Genomic DNA, 22,155 nt, shown 5'->3' on the forward strand with positions numbered 1-22,155 from the left:
CGGCTCCTTCAGGCCACCTAGTCCACGCCCACCATCGATCACCCATTCACACGAGTTCTTCGTTATCCCTCTTTCTCATCCGCTCCCTACACACTAGGGGCAATTTACCGAGGGCCAATTAACCCACTTGTCTTTGAGATGTGGGTTTATTATTGTGCTGAGGTACAGTGAAATGCATCATTTTGCATGCTATCCAAACAGATCAGATGCACTACCACACATAAATACCATCAAGTCAAACTAAAGTACAACAGGTAGAGCAAAGGGGAAGATACAGAGTGCTGAATATAGTTATCAGCATTGTAGTGCATTAATTCCAGAGACAAAGTCAAATGTCCGCAATGGGGCAGAGGTGAATCGGACAGTACCCTAGCTTATGGAAGGACCGTTCAGAAGCCTGATAACAGAGGGAAAGAAGCTGTTCCTGAGTCCCTGGATTGTTGATGTAGTTACGCCTCCAGCTCTCTCCCACTGGAGGTTGGACTCTACCCCAAGGAGGGTTACCGAGACTCGGGGGAGGGAGGCGGTGACGTGAAGCGCTAACGCAGGGGACAGCACTCTCTCAGCAGCAGCTGTGTCCAGCGGCTGTGAGACAGGGACGTCTCGGTGGGCAGATGGCTCCCCGTGATTGACGGGCAGCTGCCTGTGGGATGGCTGCTTGCTTCATGGCCCAGGCAGCGTTAGAGACCCACTCCCTCAGCCACCCACGGCGAACAAGGAAACAAAGCACTGCAGATGCTACTCTACACCGAAGATAGACACAAAGTGCTGGGGCAACTCAGCGGGTCAAGCAGCATCTCTGAAGAAAATGGATTGATGACATTTCAGTTCGGGACCCTTCTTCAGCCTGCTTGGTCCCTCGGGCTTTGTCCACCCCACCTCTTTTCCAGCTTTCTTCCGACCACTGGACACCTATCCATGTCCTCCAGAGATACTGCCTGACCCGCTGAATTACTCCAGCACTTTGTGTCTCCTGTTTACTGTAACCTGCCTCCCCTCCACCACACAGAATGAGTCACTCACTCACTCACTCACCCACCGCTGGTATTAATTGAAGATAGAATTCAGAATGACCTAACACAAGAAGCTGAGAGAGAGAGAGAGAGAGAGTGGGGGGAGAGAGGGTACAGACACAGAGAGAGAGAGAGAGAGAGAGAGAGAGAGAGAGAGAGAGAGAGAGAGAGAGAGAGAGAGAGAGAGAGAGAGAGAGAGAGAGAGAGAGAGAGAGAGAGAGAGAGAGAGAGAGAGAGAGAGAGAGAGAGAGAGAGAGAGAGAGAGAGAGAGAGAGAGAGAGAGAGAGAGAGAGAGAGAGAGAGAGAGAGAGAGAGAGAGAGAGAGAGCAGCTGTAAAGCTGAAAGAGATAGAGAGAGAGAGAGAGAGAGAGAGAGAGAGAGAGAGAACAGCTGTAAAGCTGAAAGAGAAAGAGAGGAGAAACAAAAAAAATAGTCATAGAGTCAGACACCACAGAAACAGAATCATCTATGCAGACCTATCTAAGCTAGTCCCATTTGCCAAATTTGCCCCATATCCCTCCAAAGATTTCCTATTATATAAGTATCTGTTCAAATGCTTTTTAAATGTTGTTATAGTACCTGCCCCAAATAACTCCTCTGGCAATTAGTTCCATATACCCACTACCCTCTGTGTGGAAAGATTTGATGGTTCAATGGTACGTTATTGTCAGAGCACCTAAGTACCGTAGGTTTGCATTAAATCACATATTAGATCATTCTGAATTATATCTTCAATTAATACCAGTGGAGTTGACATTTTAAATTTTGCCCCTCTCAACTTAAACCTGTGTCATCTAGTTTTTGATTCCCCTGCCCTGGGTAAAAGACTCGGTGCATAAACTTGGAGATATTTCTTCCTAGTGTCAAGCTTGGCAAGTGGGAGTCACTGGCTGTGGTCTGAGTGTGTGAGTGTGTTAGTTACGTGAATGGTGATAAAACAAACTGCGAGGCGTCGGCATGGAAACCCTGTGGTGTTGAGCTGACAATGATGCCACTGTCCAGGAACGCTTCTGCAGAGAGCAGATCCCACCGCTTATCCAGGCTCCACTTCATCACATTAAACGGTCTGTCAAACTCTCCGCTGAATTAACCTACAAACCCGCACGTCTTTGGGACGTGGGAGGAAACCGGAGCACCCAGAGAAAACCTACGCGGTCACACGGAGAACGTACAAACTCCACTGGCTGGTTACTGAGCCAAGTGCTCATGTAACGCTGGTTTAGTTTAGTTTATTGTCACGTGTACCTCGGTACAGAGAAAAGCTTTTGCTGCGTGCTATCGAGTCAGCGGAAATACAACACATGATAACAATCAAGCCGTCCACAGTGTACAGATATGGAATAAAGGGAATAACGTTTAGTGCAAGATGAAGTCCAGTAACGTCCGATTATAGATAGTCCGAGGGTCTCAAATGAGGTAGATGGTAGGTCGGGACTGCTCTCTTGTTGTTAGTAGGACAGTTCAATTGCCTGATAACAGCTGGGAAGAAACTGTCCCTGAATCAGGAGCTGTGCATTTTCACACTTCTGTTCCTCTCGACTGGTGCAGAGTGCCTGTGTGAGAGGCAGCAAGAATCTCCCTCAAACTAAGGCACCTGCCCTCCCTCCCCTCCCTCCCCTCCCACTCCACACCATTCTCCCTTCACCTGGGCTCGGGGGCTTGAGTTTCAGGGAGAGGTTGGATAGGCTGGGACTTTTTTCTTTGGTGTAGGAGGCTGAGGGTGAGGCTGAGATTCTAAAACTAGAGGGCATAAGCTTAAAGTGAGCGGGGAGAGATGTGGACAAAAACGGGTAGGTTTTTAGGTTTATTGGATCCTGTAAATTGTCCCTAGTGTGTAGGATAGAATTAGTGTATGGCGATCGCTAGTTGGCGTGGACTCGCTGGCTGAAGGGTCTGTTTCCACGCTGTATCTTGAAAACCAAAATTAAAAAAAGAAACCACAGGGGCAACGTTTTCACACAGATCTAGGTGTTCCGTATCTGGAATGAGCTGGAAATACTTGGCAGGTCAGTCAGCGTATGTGGAGGGAGAGAAAGTGAAGAAGGGTCTCGACCCGAAACGTCACCCGTTCCTTCTCTCCTGAGATGCTGCCTGACCCGCTGAGTTACTCCAGCATTTTGTGAATAAATACCTTTGATTTGTACCAGCATCTGCAGTTATTTTCTTACATACTCTGTAAACAATATAATAAACAAGAAAAGTTATATATGTAGTTCCTTCCAACACGCACACATTATATATATATATATATACATGTACATATATGCACATACATATACATAAACGCAAACAAAAAAACAACACTGCAAAAAGACAACACTAATGCCCCTGTCTTTCTCGTGATGGTATCTCCATTTTCTCTGCCCACCTGTAGATGACCCGAGCCTGTTTGTCACCACATCCCTGGTGGTCCACGTTGCTGAACTCCGGGAGAGGCCTCCTGGCCCACTGCTGGTCTATTCTGGAACGTTCCTCTGCACCCCACGGAGAGAAGAGCAGGCGATCTCCGTCACGGTGTCTCACAGGGCCAGGCTGGCCACTCTCTCCCTCGATGGCCATCCCATGGAGCGACGGAAGTGGAAGCTCGAACAAAAGAATGGTGAGGAAGGTGTACAGACCACGGGCAATCTCTGGCATTGACAACATCTGTGGGACCCAGGCTGAGGGCACCACTCCCTCCCAGAGTCAGGAGAAGTGTTACCAAACATCTAGGTGGTCTAGGTCAGTCTGGATCAGGGTCGCGGCCCAAAACATCACCTCTCCAAGCTCTCCAGAGATGCTGCCTGACCCGCTGAGTTACTCCAACACTTTTGTCTTTTTCTTTGTAAACCAACATCTCCAGTTCTTAAGTCTATATCTGGGACCTTTCACTTGCCTGAAGAAATGTAGATCCTGATTATGGCTGATATCGGTACAGGGTTTCTACATTCTCTGTGACCACATGGGTTTTCTCCGGGTGCTCCGGTTTCCTCCCACATTCCAAAGACGAGTAGGTTTGTAGATTAACATAAATTGTCTTCTGTGAATTGTAAACTGTCCCTAGTGTATAGGATAGTGCTACTGTAAGGGGTGATCGCTGGTCGGCGCGGACTCGGTGGGCCGAAGGGCCTGATATCTCAAATAACTCTGGCAGGTTTTGCTGCTTTGTGCTCGTACCTGAGCCCATTCACAGGCCCTGGTTTCTGAGGTAGACGGGCAGCCGAGCGAGGTTTATAAGCTGACGGTCCACGTTTCCTCTTCCAGATACGCTGGCGTTCCTGTCCATCGGGCTGAGCTGGGTGGATCCAGGTCTGCACCAGGTCACAATAGTCCTCAGAGAGGAAGGAGACTCGACGGTGACACTCAGAGACACTCTCCCAGGTAAAGCAGGAAGCAGTGTTCAGTTTAGTTTAGTGTTTTTTTTAGTTTAATTTAGTTTATTGTCATGTGTACTGACAATACAGTGTACAGTGAAAAGCTTTTTTGTCCCGTGCTAACCAGTCAATGGAAAGACTATACATGATTACAATCAAGCAATCCACAGTGTGCAGGATATGGGATAAAAAGCAGTCTGAAAAAGGGTCTCGACCTGATACATCACCTATTCCTTCCTTCCAGAGTTGCTGCCTGACCTGCTGAGTTACTCCAGCACATTGTGTCTATGGGATAAAGGGACTAACGTTTAGTGTAATGTTTAATGTCACATAAATACCAAACTTGTGGTGATTAACACACTTCTTAAGCATGGCTCCTCCGGTTTTAGTTTATTAATGTCACGTGTACCGAGGTACGAGAAACTCTGCTGTGCGCTATCCGGTCAAATCATACTAGACCTGACATAACAAACTGCATAACATGTTATTTCTAAACAAAATTGAGCAGCACAGTGGTGCAGCGGGTAGAACCGTTTCCTCACAGCGCCAGAGACCACGGGTTCGATTCTGACCTCAAGTGTTGTCTGTGTGGAATTTGCATGCTCTCCCTGTGACTGTGTGGGTTTCCTCCGGGTGCTCCAGTTTCCTCCCCCATCCCAAAGATGTGTGGGTTTATAGGTCAGTTGGCCCTCTGTAAATTGCCCCCTGGGGTATAGGGAGTAGATGCGAATGTGGGATAACGTAGAACTAGTGTGAACGGGTGATGAATGGTCACTGTACCTCAGTGCGCCTGACAATAAATAAACTAAACTCAACATCGAGTGGAAACATGAATTCCATGGATGCTGCCCGACCTGCTGAGTATTTGTGCCACATTGGCTTTGCATATCACATTATCTAACCTTTCCCTTGCAGTGAATATTTGTACCTGCAGTTCCCACGGCAAGTGCAGGATTGAAGTGGAGCCAATTCAGGGCAAACCGACCGTCTTGATGACTGTCAGCACCATCGTTGGCACCCTGGCTGTGATCGGTGAGTGGGATTTACGTAGAAACAGTTTGGGACGGATTACAGTCCAAGCACTTTGTTGGAAACATGACAGTTCCCATAAAGAATGTGCCAAAGTGGATTTGCTCCACAAGTGATGGGAAACACAGAAGGATGGGCTTGCAGTAGCAGCTCTGGCTGATCTTGTGGGGAGAGAGAGAGAGAGAGAGAGAGAGAGAGAGAGAGAGAGAGAGAGAGAGAGAGAGAGAGAGAGAAAAAGTCAGAGAGGAAGAGAGAAAGTCAGAGAGGAAGAGAGAAAGTCAGAGAGGAAGAGAGAAAGTAAGTCAGAGAGAGACAGAGAGGAAGTCAGAGAAAGGGAGCAGGTTAGAGAGAGAGAGAGAGAATGAGAAAGAAAGTCAGTAGGACAGAGAAAGAGAGCAAGTTAGTGAGAGAGAATATGAAAATGGAATTATAGCCGGAAAGAGAGAGGGAATACAACATGAGGTGCTGTTCTTCCAGTTAAATAGTAAAACTTTGAACAGATTAAGATTGGATAGAAGCAATGGAATGGGCCCACACTGACCTTTCTGTCCTGAGCCCCTATTGCCAGAGTAATGCCAGAGATGATTGCAGACGTACATGAGGTTGGCCATTCAGGACAGAAATGAGTAGAAGCCTCTTCCCTTAGAGAGCAGTGACACTGAGGACCATGGAGGTCCCAGTGGAGGTCGATAGGTGTTCTGGCACTGAGAGAGCTACGAGTGGGGCAGTAAGGTGCGACAGGCACGTGAATATGGGAGATGACACCTGAACATCTTCCCCTCCTTCCCAGCGGTATAAACCAGCATCTGCAGTTCCTCTGTATTACCCCTTGTTTTTTCAGTTGCTTCCACCCTGACCTCCATCACCCTTCTCTCTCTCTCTCTCTCTCTCTCTCTCTCTCTCTCTCTCTCTCTCTCTCTCTCTCTCTCTCTCTCTCTCTCTCTCTCTCTCTCCACATACAGGTTTTTCCCTCATCCTTGTGCTCGTGCATCTCTCCATTACCGGGAAACAGCGCAGGAAAAGCAAGAGAGATGTCAGTGTGGAAGCAGCCCCTTTACGCCCCTCGCAATAGAGGCAGAGACCAGCGAACAGCAGGCTTGGGGTGAACATCCTACTGCTAGCGAGGAATCCAGCCTAACTCTGATTGTTTCATTTACCGCTGCATTATTTGCTGATCTTGGAGATTATGGAAATATTTATCTTTGCATTAGAAGAAATAGCTTGGAAATTCATAGAGACTTCTAAATCCCTCCATATGGTTTTACATTTCACTCTTTCTCTCCTCTCTGTATCTGACACCCTTTGGTCTCCTTTACACCTCCAGCCTTTGTCACTTACTCCACCCATCTGCCGATCACCCCCTCCCCCCTACCTGTATCCACCTATAACTTGCCAGGGTTTGTTCCGGACACACTTCTCTTTTCCAGCTTTCTCCCCCCTACTCCATCAATCTGAAGAAGGGTCAAGACCTGAAACGCCATCTGCCCATTCCCTCCACAGATCTGCCTGACCCGCTGAGTCCCTTTAGCATTTTGAGATTTGCTAAATATTCCAGCACCTGCAGTTCCCTGTGTCTCCTTTGAAATGGGCGGCACCATGACTGGACCCTCCTTCTCTCCTCCCCTGACTCCCAACCTCAATATCCTGGGAAGCCAACAGGCATTTGTTCATGTTCACCAAGTTGGCATACCTGTTGCATTTGGCCCATATCCCTCTCAACCCATATATCTGTCCAAAAGGTCGTAATTGTTTCCGCCTCTATAGCTTCCTGTGGCAGCTCGTTCCAGGTACAGACTACCCTCTGAATGAAAAGTTGCCCCTGAGGACCCTCGAATCACTCCCCTCTCACCTTAAACCTGTGCCCTCTAGTTTTAGAATCCTCACTTTATCTATGCCCCTCATGATCTTGTACCTCAATAAGGTCACTCCTCAGCCTCCCACGCTCCAAGAAAAATGTCCCAGCCTCTCCAACCTCTCCTTGTAATGTGCCCACAAACCCAGGTAACATCCTACTGAATCTTTTCTGCATCCTTTCCAATTTATATCTATATGCTATGTTATGTGATGCATATGAGGTTATATGTTATGTGTGAAGTTTATAGGTGATGGATTATGAGTGTGGAGATTATTTTGAATATAGTAGTGGGGTGCTATATCGGTGGTGAATTGGGGTGATAGAGTCATGTGTAGAAAATGACTGGCTAAACATGATCAAATAAATGTCTTTAAATTGATATAGTCATTCAATAACGTTATTAATGGGAAGCTGTGTGAAAAACGAGAAAGATCTCAAATAAATCAGAAATTAAAAACAGTCACTCAAAAATAGTCATAGAAACATTCAGCACAGGAACAGGCACTATGGCTCAACTCATCCATGCCAGTCAAGTTGCACCATCTAAGCTAGTCCCATTTGGCTGTGTTTGGCCTATATCCCTCTAAACCTTTTCCTATCCATGAACCTGTCCAAATGCATTTTAACTGCTGTTCTGGCACCTACCTCAACTACCCCCTCTGGCAGCTCGTTCCATATACCCACCACCCACAATAAGAATAAGCTATGAAATCCAGAACCAGAGGACCTAGGTTTAAGGTGAGGGGGGGAAGGATTTAATAGGAACCTAAGGGGTGGCTTTTTGACACAGTGGGTGGTGGGTACATGGAACGAGCTGCCAGAGGAGGTAGTTGAGGCAGGTACCATAACCAGTTAAAATGCACTTGGACAGGTACATGGATAGGAAAAGGTTTAGAGGGATATGGGCCAAACGCAGCCAAATGGGACTAGCTTAGATGGTGCATCTTGACCCCCCCCCCCACCCCACCCCCCAGTCTCCTGTCCCAGGTTCTTACTGAGCTGAGGGCAATCTTTCCTTTATCCCCCCCTATTATTGAATAGCTTTCTATAAATACAGTTGAAAACCAATTAGGAGACAGTGATTCACCATGGCTGCAGTGGATCAGTACTAATGGATGGAAAATGTAATGAGAATGGCCTGGGAGTGGGAGAGACGGCCGCAGTAACCCATCTCACTCACATTTTCCAACCTGAGCACAGAGACGTTTCAGGGACTGAGTTAACCCACCAGTCACCGGGGCACGGTTGCAATCGTACAAGGAGGTAAGTGAGGCCGCACCTGGAGCACCATGCTCAATTATGGTCACCCCACTGCAGGAAGCTGGAAAGAATACTGAGAAGATTTGCGAGGATGTTGCCAGGACTCAAATGTCTCGTTGGGCAGGCTAGGACTTTATTGCTTGGAGTTTAGGAGGCTGATGGGTGATCTTATAGATGTGTATAAAACATGTGGGGAATAGTAGGGTGAATGCGCAGTAATTTAGGGGAATCAAGAACCAGAGGGCATAAGTTTAAGGTGAGAGGGGAATCATTTAATAGGAACCTGAGGGGCAACATTTTCACACAGTGGATGGTGGGTGTATGAAATGAGTTGCCATAGGAGGTAGTTGAGCAGGTACTATCACAACATTTAAAAGACACTTGTACAGGTATATGGATAGGAAAAGTTGAGAGGAATATGGGCCAAATGTGGGCAGATGGGACTAGCAATGAGAAGGCATCTTGGTCGGCACGGATAGGTTGGGCCGAAGGGCCTGTTTTCATGCTGTGTGACTTGCAGTGAACCCCCCCATACAATCCAGCCCAGGGAACCAGCCGCTGATACAACCCCTGCCTCCTCGCCTCCCCCCTCGCTCCCCCCTCTTGATGCTCTGCCTTTCTCCCCCTCGATGCTCTGCCCTCCTCCCTCCAGGGCAAGGCAGTCCTTCCTGCAGGAAGAGTATAATCTCTGCTGTGGAGCCTCAGACCGCACTGACAGATCAGGCCAAATAACCATCCCCCTCTGGAACTCTGCCCAAGCTTGGCACAGCACTTGGAAACTTCCAAGGGATCTTAAATTACTGTCCCTGGGTCTGGAGATTCACAAGTGCCATTTCTACTCCCTGACCATTTTCCGCCTGCGCCAATGGTGATAATTCATTCTCCTCTCCTCCAACTCTCTTGACCTCGCTTTCTCCTTTTCTACGTAGTATAAGAAAATAACTGCAGATGCTGGTACAAATCGATTTATTCACAAAATGCTGGAGTAACTCAGCAGGTCAGGCAGCATCTCGGGAGAGAAGGAATGGGTGATGTTTTGGGTCGAGACCCTTCTTCAGACGGGGTCTCGACCCAAAACGTCACCCATTCCTTCTCTCCCGAGATGCTGCCTGACCTGCTGAGTTACTCCAGCATTTTGTGAATAATGCTCCTTTTCTACATTGGCTTTGCACAGCTACCTGGCAAAGGGCCAGTAATGGAGGATAGACAATCCCAGAATCCTCTGCAGCTGGGAAAGCCATCTATCTCCACTAAAGGGCCGTAGGGCTGTACAATACAGACACAGAGCATCAATGGTCTTTTTGCTGATTTATGCCAGTCTATAGGACTATATCCGTCTATGCCTTGCCAATTCAATGTTTGTCTCAATACCTCACAGTGCCAGAGAGCAGGATTTGATCCTGACCCAGGGTGCTGTCTGTGTGACGTTTGCACGTTCTTCCTGTGACCGTGTGTGTTTCTGCCGGGTGCTCTGGTTTCCTCCCACATCTCAGAGAGGTGTAGGTTAATTGGTCCTCTGCAAATTGCCCGCCGTGTGTTGAGAGTGGATGAGAAAGTGGGATAACATAGAACTCGTGTGAATGGGTGGTGGATGGTCGGCGCGGATGTGATGGGCCGATGGATCTGTTTCCATGCTATATCTCAATCAGTCAAATGTGGTAATTGTATCCCATTCCACTCCCTCCTCTGACAGCATTAAGATATCAACATTCTGTGTAAAATCACTCCCCTCAGATCGCCTTTCAACTCCTTCCTCTCATTTTAAACCCATGCCCACTTGCTTTTCCTACCCTAACCTTGGAAGAGAAAAGATCCTGAAAATCTAACATATCCGTGTCTCTCGTAATCTAATGCGCTTTAACCAAGTCCCCTCTATCTGTCAGAGCACCATGGACTTGGACATACTGTACCACTCTATGACTGTGACTCTCACCTCTTAGCCCCCCAGTCGTCAATATTTCTGAATACCCTTTTATTTACAGGATATGTTCCAACTCCGATTTGCGTTCAGAAAATTCATCACCTTGAACTTAACTTCCATCTGCCAACTCTCTGCCCAGTCTTCCATCTGATCATAAGATTGTGAATGAGACCATTTAGCCTCTCGAGTCTCTCTGCCAATTGATCATGGCTGATCTATCTTTCCCTCTCAACCCCAGTGTGTGTGGGGAAGGTCACAGAGCCACACAATATGGCAACAAGTCCTTTGGCCCAACTTACCCACACTGACCAACATGTCCCATCTGCCCGAGACCTGCCTGCCTGTGTTTTGCCCATGTCCCTCTAAACCTATTCTATCCATGCAACTGTACAAATGCTTTTTGAACATTGTGATAGTATCTACCTCAACTACCTCCTCTGGCAGCTCGTTCCATACATCCACCATCCTTTGTGTGGAAAATGTTGCCCCTCAGGTAGAATTGTCTAAATCTAGAGAGCATAGGTTTAAGGTGAGAGCGAGAGGAGGTTTAAAGAGGATCTGAGGAAGGAATATTTCTCACTAAGAATAATTGGTATCTGAAATTAGGTGCCAGAGGAGGTGGTGTAAGCAGGAACAGTAATATAATTTAAGAGACAGGTGGAAGATACAGAATGATCTCCATCCTGAGGTAGTCTTAGATCATCCTCACTATCCACAATACTCCTAATTGATTGAAATACTCTGCAGGCCAGGCAGCATCCATGGAGGGAGAAACAGAGTTAACATTTCAGATCCTTCTTTGAAATTGATGACAAATATGTATTTTAATGTATGAATTACATGCAGTCTCCAGCATCCAAATCATTGGCATAGATTATGAAAACCCTGGGGCTCCACTATTGATGGAGACACAAGGAAGTGCAGATGCTGGAACCCTGTGAAAAATGCAAAGTGCTGGAGGAACTCAGGGGGCCAGGCACATCTGTGGAGGGCATGGCCAGACGATATTTCAGGTCGGGAACCTGTCTGACTTCTGATGAAGGGTTTCTTCCAAAATGCAGTTTGTCCATCTCCTCAAGGTAGGCTTACTTTCAAGGAGTTCTCTTTGACAAAGGGTCCTGACCACCTATCCACATTCTCCAGGGATGCTGCCTGACCCATTGAATTACTCCAGCGCTTTGTGTTTTTCACAGATTTGTCAAACCTCATTGACCTTTCATGAATCCACACTGACCTTGCCCTGATTCTGTTATATGTTTCAAGTGCCCTACTCTTTTAATAATAGATGCTGGCACTTTTTCCACTGCTGTAGTCAGCTGGTTGCTCTCAGCAGATGCTCACTTGCTCTCTCCTCCTCTCCTCGATAGTTGGGTTACATCTGCTGCCTTCCAGCCTGTGGGAATCAGTGTTTAGTCTGCAGAGCTCTGATGTTGGACAACTAACGCACCCATTCCTCCACAGCCATCACTCTTGGGGAACATCTCATCTGATCATTGGCATTCACAATTATTTATACACCATGGAACACAAAACAGCACAGTACAACAACAGGCCCTTCAGCCCACAATGATGCCAAGTTAAACGAATCTCTGCCGCATGTAATCCATATCCCTACTTCCCTGAATATCTATCTAAAAGCCTCCTATACACCTCCAATGTATCAGCCTCCACCACCACCCCTGGCAGTAGGTTTCAGGAACCCACCACCCTCTTTACTATGGATGTCCAGTCAGACTGAAGAAGGGCCCCGACCTGAAACGTTGCCTGCCCCATTCCCTCCGGTTGCTGACTGACCCGCTGAGTTCCTGCAGCGGTTTATTTTACTTTGCTCTCTTCTCTCTGCGTCTGGTGTGATAACTGAACACAGTTGGGACAGGCGCGGCCAATGAAATGTTCCTGACACTCTTAATCAGTTTGTAGCCAGCAAGCTGTCTCCTTATCGGACAGGTTTACTGGAATCTTGGAGCCTGTCCAGGGTAGGGAGATGGGCTGTCGCTCAGGGTTTCCAGGAGGATTATTCTGGTGTTTACCAAACAGAAGTGAGTGTCTTCGCATCTTTGCATCAAGCTCAGCTCCGAGAAGACCCGTCAGCACCACCACTCCATTGTCAGGAATACACGTGGCTGCTATTTTTAAGGCCTCTTAGATTAGGGCATTTTATTTTTGTGTGGAGTGCTTTCTATTTATACCGGTGACAGGGAGCTAATGGATGTTCACTGACAGACCGAAGCAAGGAAAGGCTCAGGTGGAGGGAAGGCTTGACCTTGGGGTGCTCACTCTCCCGGTTTGTCCCGGCTGTTTGCCGGGAAATCGCCCGTTGGTCTCCAAGGAAGAGCTCTGGAAAATCCAGGCTACCGGAACACGGCTGCTCCCCACCCGTGACCTCTGGCCTCACGCACACACGTGCACATATACACACCGTGCACAGAGCACGCATGCACATGCACACATACAGGCATGCATGTACAAGCACGCATGTTCCCACATACTCACACACACACACATACTCACATACATACTCATGCATGCTCACACACACACACTCACACACAAATACTCACACTCACATACACTCACACACACAAACACACGCACACACGCACTCACACAAACACACTCACACACATACACACACACACACACAGAAAAATACGCATTCCCACACACTCTCACACACACACAAATTGCAGAGTTGTACTCATTCATGTACAGTGTGATTTGACTGGATAGTACATAATGTTTTTCACTGTAGCTTGGTACACATGACAATAAACCGATAAGAATGATGGACAACACCAACAGCCTTGTTCAGAAGTATTGAATGGAATGTTGACCTAGTTTATTAAGGGATAGGTTTTGGTTCTTGCTGCTAAAACCAGTTTTTATTGGCCAGCTCTTAATGGGCTTGAGATGGTTATAGAGTCCAAAAATCATTACAGCACAGAGACAGGCCCTTCGACCTGACTCATCCATGCTGACCAAGATGTTCTATCGAAGCTTGGGTGGCATAGTGGTAGAGTTGCTGTCTCACAGTGCCAGAAACCCGGATTCGGTCCTGACTACGTTCTCCCTGTGACCACTTGGGTTTTCTCCGGGTGTTCCAGTTTCCTCCCACACTCCAAAGACGTACAGGTTTGTAGGTTAATTGGCTTTGGTAAAATTGTAAATTGTCCCTAGTACGTAGGATAGTGCTAGTATACGGGGTGATCGCTAGTCGGCACAGACTGGGTGGGCCGAAGGGCCTGTTTCTGTGCTGTATCTCTAAAGTCCTGCATTTGGCCCATATCCATTTCCTATCCATGTACCTGTCCAAGTGTCCTTTAAATGTTCTTATTGCACACTCTTTGATATGTTGTTATCTGATGGTACTGACGTACGGTATGATTTACCTGGATGGCACAAAAGTTTTCACTGTATCTCAGTACATGTGAAAACAATAAACCAAACTCTAAAGATGTAACTGTAAGCTGAAGATGTCGGAAATGCTCAGCAGGTCAGGCAGCAGCCGTGGAGAGGGGAAGCAGAGCTGGCATTTCCATTCCTCCTCACAGGACAGTTGCAGAGGTGGGAAGGCTGCAACAGTCCACGTGGGAGGTGTGGTGCTGTTCCCCCAGCCTACGCTGGCCTTCATTGGAGCACAGCATCTAGGCAGTCAGTGTCACAGGAGGGGGAGGGAGTGGGCAGAGAAGGGAAACTCAACCTCATCTCTGCAGAGGCTGCATAGGCTCTTGCCACAAGCAGAATATCAATCCTTGACTTGCAAAGAACTCACACAATCATTTGAAAGTGATCTTTTGAATAAATGAACTATAAATAGCAGGAAGCTGTCTGAGCAGCTCACAGATTTGATAAAGACTTGTTCGGTCTGAGTCATTGCCAACTCACTTGTAAAAGAACAATTTGACCAATTGAGCCGATATTGTACAGAAGACCACGCCAATCCTTCCCCCCCCCACTCTACGTCTGACAATGGTCAGAGGAGCCAGCGGCGGCGACGGACACAAGGCAGCGCGGCGCAAGCTCTCGGAGGGCGGCGCGGGTGGTTACCGAACCCCGGCAGGCAGCCAGCCGTGAAACCATAGGCACCGGGCCTGCACTCACTGGAGTTTAGAAGGTTGAGGGAGGACTTCATTGAAACGTACCGAATACTGAAAGGCTTGGGGAGAGCAGATGTGGAGAGGATGTTTCCACTAGTGGGAGAGACTAGGACCAGAGGGCACAGCCTCAGAATAAAAGGACATACCTTTAGAAAGGGGATGAGGAGGAATTTCTTTAGCCAGAGGCCGGTGAATCTGTAGAATTCATTGCCACAGACGGCTGGGGAGGCCAAGTCAATGGGTATTTTTTAAGGAGGAGATTGACAGATTCTTGATTAGTAAAGGAGTCGAGGGTTATGGGGAGAAGGCAGGAGAATGGGGTTGAGAGGAAATGATAGATCAGCCATGATTGAATGGCGGAGTAGAGTTGATGGGTCAAATGGCCTAATTCTGCTCCTATAACACTATGAACCTATGAAGCCCACCTGGAGTGAAACCGAGCTTTGTCTCCCGCTCATCCTCGAGCTTTGTCTCCCGCTCGGTCCCCCAGGAACCGGAAGGAGGAGTCGATGACACCAGCAGACACTGGACAAAGGACCGGTGGGAGAACCGGGGGGGGGGGGGGAGTCTAAACCTTCCGCACCTTCAAGGTCGGCTGTGGGAGGTGCCCTCACGAGGCACGAAGGCTGAAGGATCGGAGAGGAGAGAAGGACGGCTCGCTGGCGATCTGAATGACGGGACGGCTGCAAAGTGCCTTGGTGACCAGCTGCAGCCTGGACTGTGTAGAATGGCACCAATACCTGGCGCCTCTTGCATATGGACTCAGTGGGCTGCTTCCATGTTTGGGGTACTTAATCAAGGATTGTCTTTATTTATGGAAATAATTGCACTGATCCATATGCAAAAAATGTACTTCACTGTACCTTTGGTACACGTGACAATAAAAGAACCACGAACCATTAGTCCTCAGAGAACACAGATGTTAACTCAAACCCTGGGGCACAGTTTTCTGAATGTTCAACAATTAATATTCAACATCTGTCCATTGTTGAGCAGGTCAGCAAACCTCACTAGCTTTGAGAAGCTACATGAACACAAATGAACTAGAAGTACTGTGCGAGTAAGCGTTGAATCACTTAGAGAAAGGACACAAAGTGCTGGAGTGACCCAGCGGGTCAGGCATCATCTCTGGAGAACATGGATTGGCGACATTTCAGGTCGTGACCCTTCTTCAGACTGATTGTGTGGGGGGGGGGGGGGGGAGAGAAAGATGGGAGAAAGGTGGGAGTGGGACAAAGCCTAGCGAGTGATAGGTGGATACCGGTGAATTAACCCCTAATTGGCAGAAGGTTGTCCAAAGACCAGAAATGAAAAGACAAAAAACACGAAATAAAGAGCAACTGATAGAAGAGGCGGGGAAGTGAAACCAGAGGAAGGAATATGGGTGAAAGGGGATGAGGGAGAGGAGGGAAAGGAGGTAAAGGGAGGTAAAGGGAGAAATGAGTGTGCATCAAGGTAGGACACAGGGAAGAGAAGGGAGGGGTTGGTACCTAACATTGGAGAATCCAATGTTCATACCGTTGGGTTGTGAGTGGTCCAAGCAGAATATGAGGTGCTGTTCCTCCAGTTTGTGCCAATGGAAGAGGCCCATCTTGGTTAGCATGGACAAGTTGTTTCTGTGCTGTGTAACTCTATGGCTGATGTTCTACCTTTTCCTGCCCTATTCCCATACCTATTCCTATCCTATTCCCATTTATCATCCAGAAAATTCCAGAAAATCTCTAGGTAGTCTGCAGGTTGGTAGTTCTAAAGATTCACCAACCTTTGACTAAAGAATTTAGTCTAAAATAGCCCGTTCTGTAATCTGAGGTCCCTGGAATTGGCATTGGTTCATTATTATCTTCTGCACTGGGCGTGCAATAAGCCATACACAAATACCACAGGAATTGCAAAGAGAAAACTACCAGAGAGCATAATATAGCGTAATAGTGTTACAGTTACAGAGAAAGTGCAGGTGAAGATAGTGTAAGGTCTGCAAAGCGGTAGGTTGGGAGATCGGGACTACACCCTAGCTTAAGGAAAGACCGTTTGGTAGTCTTACAACTGCGGGGTAGAAGGTGTTCTTGAATCTGGTGATATGTGCTTTCAAGTTTTGGTATCTTCTGCCCGACGGGTGAGGGGAGAAGAGGGAATGACCAGGGTGATAAAGGACATGACTTGTCCATAACTCCTGAAGCCTCTTTGGTTCCCAACTACTGCTCACACGTTGACAGGGAGCTTCCTTTTTGACTTGCTGCAGTCCTTTCAGTAGCTTTGGAAAGAGGCTTCCAGCAGATAGACCCAGGGAATGGCCCTGATACATTTCCAGATTATGATGGTGTGTGACTTTAGTTTAGTTTAGTTCAGAAAAAGCATGGAAACAGGCCCTTCCATACCAAAGTCCACGCTGAAAGTGGTTTGTTATCTCACTTTCTCATCCACTCCCGACATACCAGGGGACAGATTACAGCGGTCTCAATTCACAAACCCGCACTACTTGGTGATGTGAGAGGAAACCAGAACATCCGGAGGAAACCCACAGGGGGAACGAGCAAACTCCACACAGACAGCAGATGAGGTCAGGATTGAACCTGGGTTCTCGCGCTGCTGTGCCACTGCTGTGCTACCAGGAGGGGAAGCCGTGAGTGCTAATGTTCCCCTGCTGCCTTTGTCCTTTGTGGACTGGAGATTGGACTGTGTCTCTGCCACCCCTCATCTCCAGAAGCACACAGTGTCTGAGCTTGGACTGAGGAGAGCAACGACACTGTGACACAACAAGGGGACAGACGCAGCCCATCCCCAGAGGGCAGGGCCGGGTCTAATTCTGTTCTCACACTCGGAGAGGCAGTGTGATGGTAGATGTACCACACAGCAGAAAATAAAAAGGCATGATTTAGCACAAACTGATACTCAACTGACAGCACGGAGCCCAAGGTGATATTGTGTCCTCCGTGTGTTGTGCTTGCCGCTGATGTTTTATGGTTAACGCGTTGATGCCTGGAGCAAGCTACACTGGGGACAAGGTGGCAGCTCAGTGGAGTCTGTCTGCCGTGGGTTCAAGTTCCACCCCCAGAGACTAAGATTCACTGCGCGGCACAGTGGCAGTGTCTCAGAAATATCCTTTTAAACTTTCCCTACTTGGGAGGAGGTTCAGACAGAGATTGAGCTGTTATTTACCCATCTACACTTCAAGCTGCCTCAGAAAAGCAGCCAACATGATGAAAGACTTGTCCCACCCCAGCCATTCCTTCTTCTCCCCACTCCCATTTTGCAGAAGATACAGAACCTTGAAAGTGCACACCACTCGGCTCAGGAACAGCTTGTTTACCCCTGTTATCAGGTTTCTGAACAGCCCTTCCATTAGCTAGGGCACTGTCCTATTAATCTCTACCCCATTGCGGACATTGGACTTTGTCTATGGAACTGATGCGCTACGATACTGAGAGCTATATTCTGCACTCTGTATCTTCCCCTTTGCTCTACCTATTGTACTTGAGTTTGAAATGATTGCATCTATGTATGGTATATAGCTTAGTTTAGTTTAGTTTATTGTCACGTGTACTGAGGTACAGTGAAAAGCTTTATTGTTGCGTGCTAACCAGTCAATGGAAATACTATACATGATTACAATCCAGCTATCCACAGTGATAGCATACAAAACAAAGCTTTTCACTGTACCTTGCTACACATGATATTAATAAACCTAAACCATCTCACAATACCTCCTAGGTAGACACAAAATGCTCAAGTAACTCAGGCAGCATCTCTGTAGAGAAGGAAGAGGCAATGTTTCGGGTCGAGACCCTTCTTCAGACTGAGTTACTCCAGCATTTTATGTCTACCTTCGATTTAAACCAGCATCTGCAGTTTTTTCCTACACAATACCTCCCAGATCACTAGAAACATAAATAACCTTGTTGGCTATTCTGAGATCTTGCTCTGTGCAACCTTGCTGCTTGGTTCCAATGTTACGATAATAACCACAGTTTAAAAAAAGTATTTCATTGGCTATTAATTCCAAGAGGTCACACAAACTTCTCAGAACTCTCTACATGCTCCAAGGTTTGACATCTTTCCCACTGTGCGGGGCCCAGTTCAGAACACACGCCACGTGCTCAGGACAAATCAGTGATTTATAAATATTTAGAATAACTTCTGTGCCTTTGTGCTCTGTGCCGCTATTTATAAAACCAAGAACTGTGGCTGTTTCTGTAAACGCACTCTCAGCTTGCCCAACGCCTTCACATTCACCAGTATCTCAGTTTACTTCAGAGATACAGTGTGGAAACAGGCCCTTCGGCCCATTGAGTCCGCGCCGACGAGCGATCACCCTGTACACTAGCACTATCCTAAACACTAGGGACAAATTACAGAGGCTGATTAACCTACAAACCCGCACGTCTTTGGAGTGTGGGAGTGTGGCACCCGGAGAAAACTCACGTGGTTACAGGTGGAACGTGCAGACTCTGCATAGCCAATGGTGCTGTAAGGCAGCAACTCTACCGCTGCGCCAGGGGCCACTGTCTCCACAGCCTTGTAAAGACATTGTAAAATGACTTTATATTGACTCCCGATCTACCTCCTAAAGTGCACGGTTTCATACTTCTCTGCACTAGCCCCTATTTCATCGGTCCGTGCCTGCCCGCTTTTGGAGGCATTTCCAAGTCCCGACTCATCTGCAAGCCTTGAATCCATGCACTTGCAACCTGAAATCCAGGACCTCAATTCATTGGTGATACACAGAAACAAAAACAGTTTGACATCAGGGTTGTAGACGCGAGGAACAGCAGGAGAACCCAGAGGACACACACGTCACAGGGAGAACGTGAAAACTCCACGCAGACAGCACCCTAGGTCAGGATCAAACCTTTTTGCACGCTATCTAATCAGATCAGATAATGCTATACATAAATACAATCAAGCCAAACTCAAGTACAATGTGTAGAGCAAAGGGGAAGATACAGAGTGCAGAATATATTGGTTCTCAGCATTGAACTCTAGCGTCTCCTACACATTGAGGGCAATTTACAGAACACTATATTCGTACAACCCCGCATGTCTTTGGGATGTGGAAAGAAACCAGAGCACCCAGAGGAAACCCACGCGGTCACAGGGAGAACGTACAAACTCTGTGCAGGCAACACCCATAGTCAGGATCGAACCTGGGTCTCTGGTGCTGTGGTTCCACCGCTGTGCCATTGTGCTGCTTCACTCATCAATATATACCCTCCCATAGGCCGCACTACGGGTAGCTAATTTGTAGGGAGCGCTGCACAAAATTATGGCCATTTTGAAGGGGCAGAACTGCTTTATTTTGAGGAAGCGCCACACTACGATGGAAGTTTTGAGGGAGTCTGTCGGGCAGGATCCTAACTGAGCGAGCTTCACTCCGGAGGAGAGCTGTCTCAGGGGGTGAGTATTGAGGGTGGGGAATGACTGAGGGTGGGAGTTGAGGGTGCGGATGAGTGGGGGGGAGGGGGGAGATAAGGGTGGGGAATGAATTGAGGGTGGGAGATGAGGGTGTGGAATGAGTCGGGGGTAGGAGATAAGGGTGGGGAATAAGTGCGTGGGTAGGAGATAAGGGTGGGAATGAATGAGGATAAGGGTGGGGAATGAGTGGGGGGTGGGAGATGAGGTTTGCCAACTGTCCTGTATTAGCCGGGACATCCCGTATATTGGGCTGAATTGGTTTGTCCCATACGGGACCGCCCTTGTCCCGTATTAGGCCCAGGGGGCGCTGTAGGCCCTGACACTGTAGGCCTGGGGGCCTACGGGATGTAGGCCCAGACAGTATAGGCCCGGAGGCCCAGGCACTGCCTAAAGTTGGCAACCCTAGTAGGAGATGAAAGTGGGGAATGATGCGGGGGGGGGGGGGGGGAAGCTGCACTGAATGTTGCAACAAAACTATCTTAAGCAATGAACTTAAATGTAAAGTCAGCGGGAAAAAAGTTAGTGCTCCCGCTATTCCCTTAATAACGTCATCAACAATATATCTCCCAAATGCCATCATGTAGGGGTTGATGGGATCTTGCGCAGATGATCCTTCAGATGCAATGGCTGTCTGGCCAGTGTGAGGCTAATGTAGGGCTGTTTCACAGCTCTGTCCTGCCCCCTGCTGTGTGAATGAGGGATTAGAAACAAAGAACTGTAGAAGCTGGTTTATATACAGTGAATGGAATTAGTGTTGGCACTGGTGAACAGGGATTAGTGTAAATCAGTGAATAGGGATTAGAGTAGAGCACTCGTTAATGGGGATTAGAAAAGGGCACTGGTTAATGGGTTGTAGAGAAGGGCACTGGTTAATGGGTTGTAGAGTAGGGCACTGGTTAATGGGGATTAGAGTAGGGCACTGGTTAATGGAGATTAATGTAAATCAGTGAATGGGGATTAGTGTTGGGCACTAGTTAACGGGGATTACAGGAGTGATGAGAGACGGGACTGATCTAGATTTAATTTCTTTAGCCCTTTTTTTCTAACCTCTATATTTCCTTCCACCTCTATAAGATCACCGCTCAGCCTCCTGCGCTCTGAGGAATAACATCCTCGTCTGCCCAACCTCTCCCTATAGTTTAGACCCTCGGGTTTCGTGTTGGCTCACTTCTTCAGACTAGTGGAGTAGGGAGAAGAAAGCTGGAAAAGTGAGGTAGGGGCTGGATAAAGTCTGGCAAGTGACAGGTGGATACAGGTGGGGGGGGGGGGGGGAGATGATGTTTGATGTGCTTTGCCCCAGGTGAAGAGAAAGCAAGAAAGACCAGAGCATCCTCAATGACCATCTGATTCTCTCTACAGAGATGCTGGCTGACCTGTTGAATGTTTCCACCATTTTCAGTTTTGTCTCAGATTTTCTGCCTCTGCAGTCTTTTTTCAAGTCGTCGAGATTTTTACCATGTGTACACGTATGGTGAGGTTCAAGTACAATGAAAATATTGCTTGCAGCATCACCACAGGCACATATACTCAGAGAAACATGCAGAAACATAACTGCACATAAATTCCACATAAATTCTGTAAGACGGTGAAAAGAAAAAGACTAAAAAAGAGATTAAGGCAAAATGAAGTCCATGTTAGTGCAAGAGATGGCCCCTAGTGTTCCATGGCAGAGGTACAGTGATTACACCTCATGACTCTAAAATGGTTTGGGATCTTCAATGATAGATGTGAAAGGCACTATAGAAATCAAGATCTCTCTCTCAGTGTGACTGGGAGGGAGAGCTGCAAGCTCACCAGCGCTCAGAGGGTTAATCATCCTTCCCATTTCCCTATTCAGTAAACACACACTACAGACTAATGATAGGCTTGTGACAGGATTACAGGCAGTAATAACAAGGCCTTGTTCAAACCCACACCACCATCGTAGACTGGAGTCAAAGCCAAGTCTCACTGCTGGGCCCAATGTCTACTGTTTTCCCAGACTGTAGTTATATTGCATGGCCTCCCTGGCACTGGTGTAATGCAAGGCTGCAGGATGCCTTCAAAGAACCCCTCAGCCTTGCCCCAGAACGACAGAGACAACATGAAGTGGTAGAAAAAACAAACTGCTGATGCTAGTTTACAAAAAAGGACACAAAGTGCCAGAGTAATTCAGGCAACATCTTTGGAGAACATGGATAGGTAATGTGTCGTGTTGGGACTATTCCTCAGAATTCAG

At 47.6% G+C, this 22,155-nt stretch overlaps 1 protein-coding gene across 1 annotated transcript in view; it reads left to right on the plus strand.

Moving 5' to 3' along the window:
- cdh16 (cadherin 16, KSP-cadherin) overlaps positions 1-7,561 on the plus strand; it is a 30,685-nt gene extending 23,124 nt beyond the window's left edge. Inside the window, exons 15-18 of the mRNA XM_078401548.1 lie at positions 3,388-3,612; positions 4,257-4,373; positions 5,282-5,398; positions 6,358-7,561. Of these exons, the coding sequence (XP_078257674.1) occupies positions 3,388-3,612; positions 4,257-4,373; positions 5,282-5,398; positions 6,358-6,467 (569 nt within the window). The 3' untranslated portion in view covers positions 6,468-7,561. The remainder of the gene's footprint in view (positions 1-3,387; positions 3,613-4,256; positions 4,374-5,281; positions 5,399-6,357) is intronic.
- The last annotated feature ends 14,594 nt before the right edge of the window (positions 7,562-22,155 follow it).

This window comes from Rhinoraja longicauda, chromosome 6 (genome assembly GCF_053455715.1).
Source record: "Rhinoraja longicauda isolate Sanriku21f chromosome 6, sRhiLon1.1, whole genome shotgun sequence".
NCBI lineage: Eukaryota > Metazoa > Chordata > Chondrichthyes > Rajiformes > Arhynchobatidae > Rhinoraja > Rhinoraja longicauda.